This window comes from Austrofundulus limnaeus, unplaced genomic scaffold, assembly GCF_001266775.1.
Source record: "Austrofundulus limnaeus strain Quisiro unplaced genomic scaffold, Austrofundulus_limnaeus-1.0 Scaffold264, whole genome shotgun sequence".
Taxonomy (NCBI): domain Eukaryota; kingdom Metazoa; phylum Chordata; class Actinopteri; order Cyprinodontiformes; family Rivulidae; genus Austrofundulus; species Austrofundulus limnaeus.
The window spans coordinates 554,644-565,192 of record NW_013952666.1 but is presented as its reverse complement, the minus strand read 5'-3'; the positions used below and the strand labels follow the sequence as shown (position 1 = coordinate 565,192).

At 39.4% G+C, this 10,549-nt stretch overlaps 1 protein-coding gene across 5 annotated transcripts in view; it reads right to left on the bottom strand.

Moving 5' to 3' along the window:
• The window catches only part of LOC106526195 (target of Nesh-SH3), a 69,474-nt gene extending 67,488 nt beyond the window's left edge, over positions 1 to 1,986 (bottom strand). For 3 of the 5 annotated variants that reach the window (XM_014020724.1, XM_014020725.1, XM_014020723.1), the window contains exon 1: positions 1,623 to 1,825. In XM_014020724.1, the coding sequence (XP_013876178.1) occupies positions 1,623 to 1,710 (88 nt within the window). In that variant the 5' untranslated portion in view covers positions 1,711 to 1,825. Of the gene's footprint in view, positions 1 to 1,622 lie in introns of all 5 variants that reach the window. The other 2 variants (XM_014020722.1, XM_014020721.1) reach the window with 2 other exon arrangements.
• Between the last annotated feature and the right edge of the window lie 8,563 nt (positions 1,987 to 10,549).

Genomic DNA, 10,549 nt, shown 5'->3' with positions numbered 1-10,549 from the left:
CGTATGTAAGTATGTATGTATGTATGTATATGTGTAAAGAGAGAACATGTTCATTTGAAGAAAACAAACAGAACTTCTTCATTCATAGAACTGAAGAAATTTTCTGTTAAATCCTGACAACTGAGGTGGCTGTGGTGCAGTGGTATGGCAGCCTACATGGGATCAGAAAGTCACAGGTTTGACTCCCAGCCATGCTCACATGTTGTGGTGTCCTTCAGCAAGTAAGCCAACCCCCCAACTGCTCCCCAGTCAGTTAAACAGCCGCCCGCTGCTCCACTTGGGTGTTTCTCACGTGTGATGGTCATTTGCAGAGCACAAATTTTGTCATTGTGTGGGTACATGCATTGATGACAAATCTGTTCGACAAGCTAAAACACGCTAATATGTCTGTTCATTAAGACACATAAACACCAGCTGAATCCTAACAAAATGCTTAAGCTTAAAGCAAAATGGTTGCTAAATGCATAAAATATTCAAACTTAGCAAATTCATAAAGTTCCTCTGGCCCAGAAAGCAATATACAAAAAGTCCTTTATTCCTCTTGCAATATCCACTCTGAATACTTTAAAATAATAGTAGTGTAATGTATTTAACAGTTGCTTTTAACAGTCCTTTTATGTGTTTTTATGTGTTGTTATGGGTAGGTGAGTGTTGCATGTATGCTGTTGTTGGAGCCCTGCCAAAGAAAAATTTCTGTCACCATCTGGGACAGACAATAAAGTTATTCTATTCTATAAAAGCAGCAAAATGGTTGCTAAAAGTAACATAAGGCAAAACAGAACCAGTAGCTGAAGCAAATTTCAGACAAAACTGGACAAAAGAAAATGATTTTAGTGTGTTTACATTGCGATTTTTTTGTAAATAAAAGTAAATATTAATAAAGTATGAATGTTAGAAAAAACTGAAAGCCACAGCATCCATCGGCTGAATGAGCCCAACAGTTTGACATGCAAACACCTAAAAAGTATAAAGTCTTGAGTAGCAGTTATTTTTAAGTAAAAATCAGGAAAAATATGGCAGTTTAATAAAATCTGTTTCAGCTCAGAACCTCAGCAGGGTTCTATGGTTTCAACCAGGTTCTGCAGGTTTGATCACATTTGAGCTCATTTAAATTTTGCAGCTTTTAGCCTCTTAGATGTTGAACAGATCTGTCTCATTTACAGTCATCCTGTTAGAAACAAAGAACCTGTTTCCTCTCAACAGTTAGTGTTTTAGGATGCTTTAGTTTCAGTTTCTTTAATTGATCTTTTATCTTTTTTTTCTGCTTTCCAACGTCCATCCAGCCTGATTTTGTCTTTCTTTTATACCAAACGGTTTTCAGTTTATCTCTCTAATCAGTTGTTTTTAACATTTTCTTTTCACCTTCAGGAGACTATCAATCCTTAATAACCACTATTTTTTTTATCAAGTTTCATTCACTTTTTGTTAAAAACTGATAATTTCATTTCATTTATTTAGTCCGTTTTTCAGTTAATCTTATCCTTCCTGCTACAAAACCTCTTTTTGACTTTTCACTCAAACGTGAGCTACAATTTTTGGTTACCTCTTTTTAATTTTGAGTCTGTTTTCCCCTCTAAAATCTTCCCTTTCAACCTGACAGAGATCCATTTTGCAGCACTTGCCTCTGATCCTCTGAGCTGGGACCCCGATAAGGAGGAGAGACGCTCCGAGGAGCAGCAGGAGGACTCTGAGGAGGAGAGAGATGCCCATCGTGACCTCACAGCTTCCAGGGAACGGTGATGATGATGAAGACCAGGGGCTGGACAACTTCTCTGAGCTTCTTAGGACTTGTTCAGCAGGGGTACGTCCTCACTGTGGAGGGGGATTCTGCTCAGACTGATCCATCTATAGGGTTGGCAGGTGGGGCGGGGCTTAGCAGGTGGGCAGGCCCAGGACAACCCCAAACCCAGGCCTCCTTCTGCACAGCTTTGTCTCTCTAGATGTCTAACAGGAACTCTTCATCATGTTAAACTCCACCTCTATCTCAGCTCTTTTGTTTCTTTAATGGTCCTGATTCTGGTCCAGTTTTTCCTGCAGGACACTTTGTTCTGCAGAACATCACATCAGCTGAAACAAAGACAGACATGAACAAAACAACAGCTTTATGTTAGATGTGATTCTGACTCAGAGGTCAGCTTCATTCTATGTAATTGGCAAACATTTGATGACTCTTATTCTGAAAAACATCTGCAAAATAATATAAAAAAATACCCAAAATGCAATAATGTGCAAACTATATAATTCAGCAGAGCACTCGCAATGGAAAAAAGTAGGAAAATGTATATTTTTAAATGAAAAAGAGTAGTTTTGTACACAGCTAAATCTGTGGGCAGAGGTTCACCATTTTTTATTTAAAAAATTATGAAACAATTTCAGAATAATGTTCATTAATAGAACATTTTGAAAAACTTTGAAAATACCATTATCTGCATTACAGAGTAAAGATTTCAAACGTTTAAAATAAGAATTTATGCACACTGAATCAGGTCCCAGACTCTTCAGGACCCTGAACCCTGAGCCTCTGCATGACTTTACACAACAGTGTCCGGACTGGAGTCCGTCTGGTCCGGGCTGCAGTGAGGTCATGTGTTGACAGCGTGTGAGCATGTTGTGGACCCTCGGTTTTGGTTTAATAAAAATAAAAAGATCTGACTGAGAGTCTTCATCAATGCTGAACTTCATGTTTTTAACTCAGCGAGCTTCAACAGTTTATCTGACCCAACGGAACCAGCTGAGGCCAATAATAATGTCACCCTAATCGGTCTGTCACACAAACACACTGCATGATGGGAAAACGCACAACCTGTCCGCCTGCTCCACACGTGCAGGCTGGGAGCTGCAGAGGAGCCAGAATCGCTGACGGGTTTTCTCCGAGTCGGAGGAGCTTGGAGCCTGAATGAAGAGGGGAAAACCAAAACTTTGGCTCTGGGCTCTGGGTTTGTGGGTTCAACACATGCCGTCACACGCGACAGGAAGAGAGAGCCAGCAACATGTCAGACTGCAGCTGAAACAGAAGGTGGAAATGTTTGGAGTTTCAACAAGAAACGAACAAAAATCAGGCGTTTGAAGAAAACGATGACTGTCGTAAAATCGACCGAAGATTATGGTGTTAAAATCTTTCATGTTAGCAGAAGTTTAGGTTTTCTTCTCATAAAGGAACGAGAGTCATCCGCTGCTGTCAAATGTGGAACTGCGACTCAAAAAAAAACTTTTTTGTTTCCGTACATTTTATAAAATCTGAACATTTTGTGCAAATTAAGTCCGAACTGAAATTGTTCCCTGAACTCTGAGCTTAATTCTTTTCATACTTTTCTCTTTATTGTCCTAGAGTCAAGCTGTTTTTAAACATGTCCAGGATTTTTCTACCTCCTCGTCTGAATGCTGACTCAACACTTTTCTTCTTCACTGTATTATTTTTCTTGTTCTAGCTACTTCTGCAATTTGTGTCATTCACACATCCAAACGTTTAGCTAATTCAGTAGAAAGTGGTATGACGTTAGGTTACTTCAACTTGTAATCTTTTTCAAATTTTCAGTGTTTTTACAAATAGCATTGACATCTTTTCTGTTATACACAAATGTTGCTCTTTTTTAAATCTCACAAGATAGGTTTTAGCTTCTTTTGCTACTTTAAGCTACCTTTCTGTTACTTTTAACTTTTCGCTCTCCATTTGATACTTTTAGCTAGCATTTTGATTTCTAAGGTTTTAGCTAGCCTTATGCTAATTTAGATTCTAGCTAATATGTTTCTGCATTTACAAGCTTTTACCCATTTTAGCTTTGTTAGCTCTTCGCTACTTTAAGATTCTAGCTATTGTTTTGCTATAGTTAGCTGTCACCTAGCCCTTGCAGCTTTTAGCTTCTAGCTAAAGTTTTGCTGCTTTAAGACAACAATTTTTTAGTTTTAGCCTTAGTCTTTGACCATTTTTAGCTTCTAGATACAGTCTAGCTATTTTAAGCTTTTAGCTATTGAGTAACATTTTTTCTTCAAGCTATTGTAGGTTCATACTTTTACCTATCAGCAGCTCTCAAGTTCACTGTTAATTTGTTCTTCCCTTGATCTCGTTTCTCTTTACTTTGTTGTGATTATTTGCATGTAGAGACCTCAGGCTGTGAGAAGCAGAGAAATAACTCATGAATGAATTGATGAAGACAAGTGAATCACTTTTGTTCTTTTTCTCCTTCCTTACGTGACAGTAATAAGTTTCAACCTGCTGCTACAAACACTCCAGGCTGTGAAACCTCTTTTCTTCTCTTTCTGGCTTTTTTATTCTTCATTTATGCATTCATTAAGTTTGTTTTTGGCTGAAAGCAGCAGAGCGTCTCCCTGCCTCGGCCTGTTAAACTCAAGCAGGCCAACATCAAACAGCATGAGCGCCTCGCCAAACTCAGACTAATTAAAAAACTCTTATTATAAACAGACTCTCAGCCTGAAGCAAAAAGGTCCCACTGAACTCAGCAAGCAATGCTAACAACGCTAACAAGGCTAACGAGACTGACAGTGTCAACTAAGCTAAGGAGACGCTGTGATCCCTCAGCCAGAAAACAAGTTCCTTTTACTCATTCAGATCAAACTTTAATTCTACTTGAATACAAACCTAAACACGTTATCTCCGCCATTATTATTTCTAATAACAATAAAAAGTTAATGTTACCTCTCAGTTTTATTACAAAATAAAAAATACAATAAACACAGAAGAATGTTGAGAAAAACTTCAGAAAACTGAATTTGCTACTGAAGCAGATGCTATAAATACACAAAATAAATTTTTCTGTATATATTATTAATAACAATGTTAAAACGTCTCTGTGTTTGTTACCAAAGTTAAATACCATTTTAGAATATGTTTTCTTTAAATCCAAATATTTTTGTCAATAAAACAAACTATTTCTTATAGTACTGTATGGGAACTGAGAGCAGAAGTTTTCCACATATAATTTTTCCCATAGTTGTCTTGAGTTAATTATGTCATGACAAAATAAGGATGACCATGTTCTCACAAACCATGGGAAAAAATTCTATGCAGAGAAAGTCCAGACTGGGGGTCCGTTGTTACGGGCTACTCAGTCTTTATACAAGCAGTGCGAAAGTTTGTTTCGTATTGCCGGTAGTAAGTCGGACCCCTTCAGAGTGGGAGTTGGACTCCACCAGGGCTGCCCATTGTCACTGATTCTGTTAACTTACATGGTCAGAATTTCTCGGTGCAGCCATGGGGTAGAGGGAGTCCAGTTTGGTGGCCTCAGGATTTCATCTCTGCTGTTTGCAGATGATGTGGTTCTGTTGGCGTCATCATGCCAAGACCTTCAGCTCTCACTGGAGCGGTTTGCAGCTGAGTGTGAAGCGGCTGGGATGAGGATCAGCACCTCCAAATCTGAGTCCATGGTCCTCAGTCGGAAAAGGCTGGATTGCTATCTCCAGGTTGGGGGTGAAGTTCTGCTTCAAGTGGAGGAGTTCAAGTATCTTAGGGTCTTGATAATGAGTGAAGGAAGAATGGAGCGTGAGATTGATAGATGGATCAATGCAGCTGCCTCAGTTTTGCAGACTCTGTACCGGTCTGTTGTGGTGAAGAGGGAGCTGAGCTGCAAGGCAAAGCTCTGTTTACCGATCAGTCTATGTTCCTACACTCACCTATGGTCATGAACTTTGGATAGTGACCGAAAGAACGAGATTGCGGATACAAGCAGTTGAAGGGAGTTTTCTCTGCAGGGTAGCTGGACTCTCTCTTAGAGATAGGGTAAGAAGTTCATCTATCCGGGATAGACTCAGAGTAGAGCGCTGCTCCTCCACATCGAGAGGAGCCAGTTGCGGTGGTTTGGGCATCTAGTAAGGATGCCTCCTGAACTGGGAGGAGACCCAGAGGAAGACCCAGGACACGCTGGAGAGACTATGTCTCTTGGCAGGCCAGGGAATGCCTTGGAGTCCTCCCAGAAGAGCTGGAAGAGTTGGGTGGGGAAAGAGAGGTGTGGGCTTCCCTGCTCAAGCTGCTGCCCCCACAACCTGACTTTGGATAAAGCAGAAGAAGTTGGATGGATGGATGGATGGATGGATGGATGGATGGATGGATGGATGGATGGATGGATGGATGGATGGATGGTGTCAATCAGAATGTTCATTGTGTACATTTTAAAAATATTTGTGTTTTGTTGTGAATGTTTCAATGTTTTATTCAGAAGGTCTTAGTGTTTTATTCTGAAGGTCTTAGTGTTTTATTGTGAAGGTCTCAATGATTTTTGTGAAGGTGTCAGTGCTTTTCTGTGAATTAAATGGCAAATGCCCCAAGCTTGTAAAACATTTAATCAAGACCATGGACTCCAAAGTGCTTCAGACTACAGTCACACACATTTTCCAGTTGCTTCTTTTACTAGCTTAGCACCACTGACGGTAGTAAGCTACATTGTAGCCACAGCTGCGCATTGACAGAGGCTGGGCTACCATGCACCAGCCTCACCAAGCCCCCCGACCACCACCAGCAGGCAAGGCATAAGGGTGAAGTGTCTTTCCCAAGGGTACAGCAATTGAGGTGGATAGAGCAAGGTTTGGAACCAGCAACCCACCAGTTCCAGGACGAACTCCTACCTCCTGTCGCCGCTGTCAATGTAAGCAAAGGTTTGAGTGTTATATTGTGGAGGTCATGGGGATTTATTGTGAAGGTCTCAGGATGTTACTGGGAGCTTTCCAGATGCAGATGTGTCTTTGTGTTTTAATCAGATTGAATCAGACTTGATTTAAAATAAACGCAAAAAAAGCAAAAAACATATGAACACAGACTCTCAGGACTGGACTTTAGAGTGGTGTCTCTTTTCCAAACCGGCGCCGTTTGACTCAGTGTTCAGAGCCCACGCTGCAGCTGCATCACACCACGGTGATGAGGCCAGAATGTCTTATATAACCAGTTTTCTCCTGCAGAAACGTGCAGAACAAAGCTGCCTTTGTCCACTCTTATGCCTGAGGGGGAGAAGTCCAACAGGTCCAGAAAGCTTTGAACGATTTTGAAACAATAACAGCATCTTTCCCTTTACCTGTCTGGTTCTGTTCAAAAAAGCAGCGGCAAGAAAATAAACAGGTCTAAATAATGAGCAGAAAAATAATGAAGCAGCTTATCATTAAATTAATGACGTCTGAATAATCAAATTCTGGGTTCTATTAAAAGTTCTTTTTGATTCAAACCATTCAGTCTGCAGGGAGATGAGTTTAAATATAAACTTAACATTCTGCTCATTGTTTTTGTTTGCAGGACCACACCGGAGCAACGTTTTATGACTTACAGTTTAAATATGTTAGCCTGATGTTCTGGTCTTTGGTTTATTTATTTATGGGGATGTTCTGTTGAATTGTTCTGGTTCTAATAAGTGTTCAACCCAGTTTTCATATTCTAATTTTACTTAGGAATTCCCTTCAGATAAACGTTTTGACTTTTTTTCTCTTGTGTTTCTGCATTAAAATCTGAATTTTTCAAAATAAAATGAACAAAATAATATCTAAAAGTTAAATGTAGTAATAAACAATTTTTTCGACTTAAATATTCTTTTTAGTCACGTGTATTTTCTGTCACGGAACAGACTAAAGTTCTTACTCTCATGAAGAATTTGCCGTCAGTCAGAAACACCAGAAGGAACTTCTGTTCCTTAGTTTTTTATTTCAGGTCTGAACCATCAGAACAGTCTCAGCCTCCCAGCTGCTTCGTCCTGCTGTTGTTTTGACCAGTTTCTGCTTTTTCCATCTGTTGCTTCTCCTTTCAGTTGTATCTTCTTCCAGCCGCTGCAGGTGTCGAACTCCGGTCCTTGAGGGCCACTGTCCTGCATGTTTGTTTGTTTTTGTTTGTTTTCCTGCTCAAACACACCTGATTTGCATGAATGGGTGATTAACAGGCTTCTAAAAAGTTTAAAGAGTTAATTGAATCGCTGAATCAGGTGTGTTGAAGCAAAGAAACAAGGAAAACATGCAGGATAGTGGCCCTGAAGGACCTGTGTTTGACACTCCTCTGCTTTTTCCATCTGCTGTTTCTTCTTCCAGTTGCTGTTTTTTCCAGCTGCTGCATCCAGTGCTCTCAGGTGAGATATTACCACAGAAAGGTGGTGGTGTTTCTTTCCAAAGGCTGTGAGTGACAGAGGGTGGAGGAGCTACAGATCTGACGGCAGACCTGACCATAAACAGGACGGTTTCAAAAATATGTCTGAATTTGTTTAGGGGGGGTGGGGACTTGGTTTGCTTTCTGAAGTGGGCTGTACTCATCCACAACAAGAAATAAACGTTTTTTTTTTTCTTAAATTTATTCATTTGAAAAACAAAACAACTATATACAATAAAAACATACAATCAAATGAAATGAAAGGCAGCAGTTCTAAAGTTAATTATAAGTTTTAAGTTAAATCCAATTAAATTCATCTGATAAATGTTGGATTCTTGGCCCTGACTTGACGTTAACCACAAACACCTGAGGTTGGACTTTAGATTCAGTTGGATCAGATTCAGATTAAAGGAACAACAGATTTTAGATAGAAGCAACTAAAGATTAAAAATGACTGAAAGATGAAGGAACCAAGAGTTTAATTAGTCATGAAAACTCAGACCTCTGTCTGCAGAGGCTGAATAAAACAGCAGAATGCCCTGTGTTTAGGGAATGGACCAAACTGCCGAATATTGTCTCCAGAGGATGAACCACAGAAGGATCAGTCAGATTTCAGGTCAAATGTTTATTGAATGTCAAATTTTCTAGTTTCAAAAAGCTGATGTGCTGCTCAAATGGTTCACAGCAAAAACAGGAGTGTTAAAATTTCAGTGTTAAACCTTTGGGTGTTGATTTAACACCACCTAGTGTTATTTTACCACTTTCTGAGTACACTCACACCCAGTGTTGTGTTAATTCACAGTGTTGATTTCCTCAGTGTTGTCTCAGCACTGGACAGTGTTAAATAAGCTCCGCCCACAGTTGTCTCATGTAACACTTAACAGTGTTGTTAAATGTCACCATGCAGTGTTGAAAGAAGTTTTCTGAAAAGCCCCGCCCTCTTCCACCTCATGTCAGACAGACCAGTATTTACCCAGCATTCCTTGCTGAGAAATCTTGCAGAAATGATGTTTTTGTGTGTTTATGACCATGAAAGAGGTTCATGAGAGTAAAAATTAGTTGTTCTGGTTTGTTTTTTTTGTTCAGTTTGATCAAGTTGTTCAACTTTAAGTTTATGTTATTGGCTGAAAATCAACACCATGAGTGAGAGGTCTGTCCTGGTGTGTGAAGGGTGTCTTCATTACACTTTTCTACTAACTACTGAGAGTTTGACATTAACTCTGAGTGTTAAATTTTCACTCTCAGTTTGATGGTGTATTGACACCTTGTGGTGTCTGTAAACCTTTCAAACACCACAATTTCCTTTATTAATAATAATAACAACAACAATAATAATAATAACATGATGGTGATACTTTTAACACTTTATTTTAACACTTTCGAAATGTTAATATGACACCCAGTGTTGAATATTTAACACTGGACGGTGTTACTGTTAACACTGTATTTTAACACTAACACTATTTTTTGTTAATGTGACACCAAGAATTGTTGAATATTAAACACTGGTTGGTGTTAAATTAACAAAAAAATGGGTGTTAAAATTTAACACTTTCACAAATGTTATTTTAACACCAGCGAATGTGGACACATAAAGACACTTTGGTGTTGAAATTTACACTGTGGGTGTTCAATTAACACTGAAATTTTTGTTGTGTAATTTTAACTCAAAGATGTGTTTGTCAGTCTGAGACTCTTAAATGTCTCTTTACATTTCATCATCTAATCATGTGGAGGAGCCATGACGGGCGTCGGAAGTGAGAGAGGGGAGTGTTGATCAAATGGTAAATGGACTGTACTTATATAGCGCCTTTCTATCCAACCAGGACACTCAAAACACTTTACACTACAATCTGTGCCCTCATTTACCCATTCACACAGCACTCTATTAGGTCCCTACAAATCTAACATGTACAATCATCTATGGAGACTAATCAGTGCCAATCACATTCATACACTGATGGGACACATCAGAGGCATTAGGGGTGAAGTGTCTTGTCCAAGGACACAACAACTGAGACAGCTGGAACATTTCAGATGGAGTTCCTGCTGCTCATCGGTACCACTTTCCTGCATAATTTACAGCAGACTGAACACTGACGTTTATCAGACCTTCAAATCCCGAACCACATCCACGCCACTGAATTTACTATTTTCTTTCATATCAACTATTTTCTCTGCCTCTTTTTCAATTCTGGATGCTTGTTCACCTGCATCTGCTGAGTGCATTTTGGTGCTGTGTGTAAATAAAGCGATAGTGCTGAGCATTGGTGTGACATCTATAAATCAACTTCCTTTAAAAGTCCTATCACTGTTATTGAAACAGTTTCTGTCCTGACATACAGCGGGTAAAATAAGTATTGAACACGTCAACATTTTTCTCAGTAAATATATTACTAGAGGTGCTAATGACATGAAATTTTCACCAGATGTCGGTAACAACCCAAGTAGGGGTGTCCCGATCCGATATCGATATCGGAT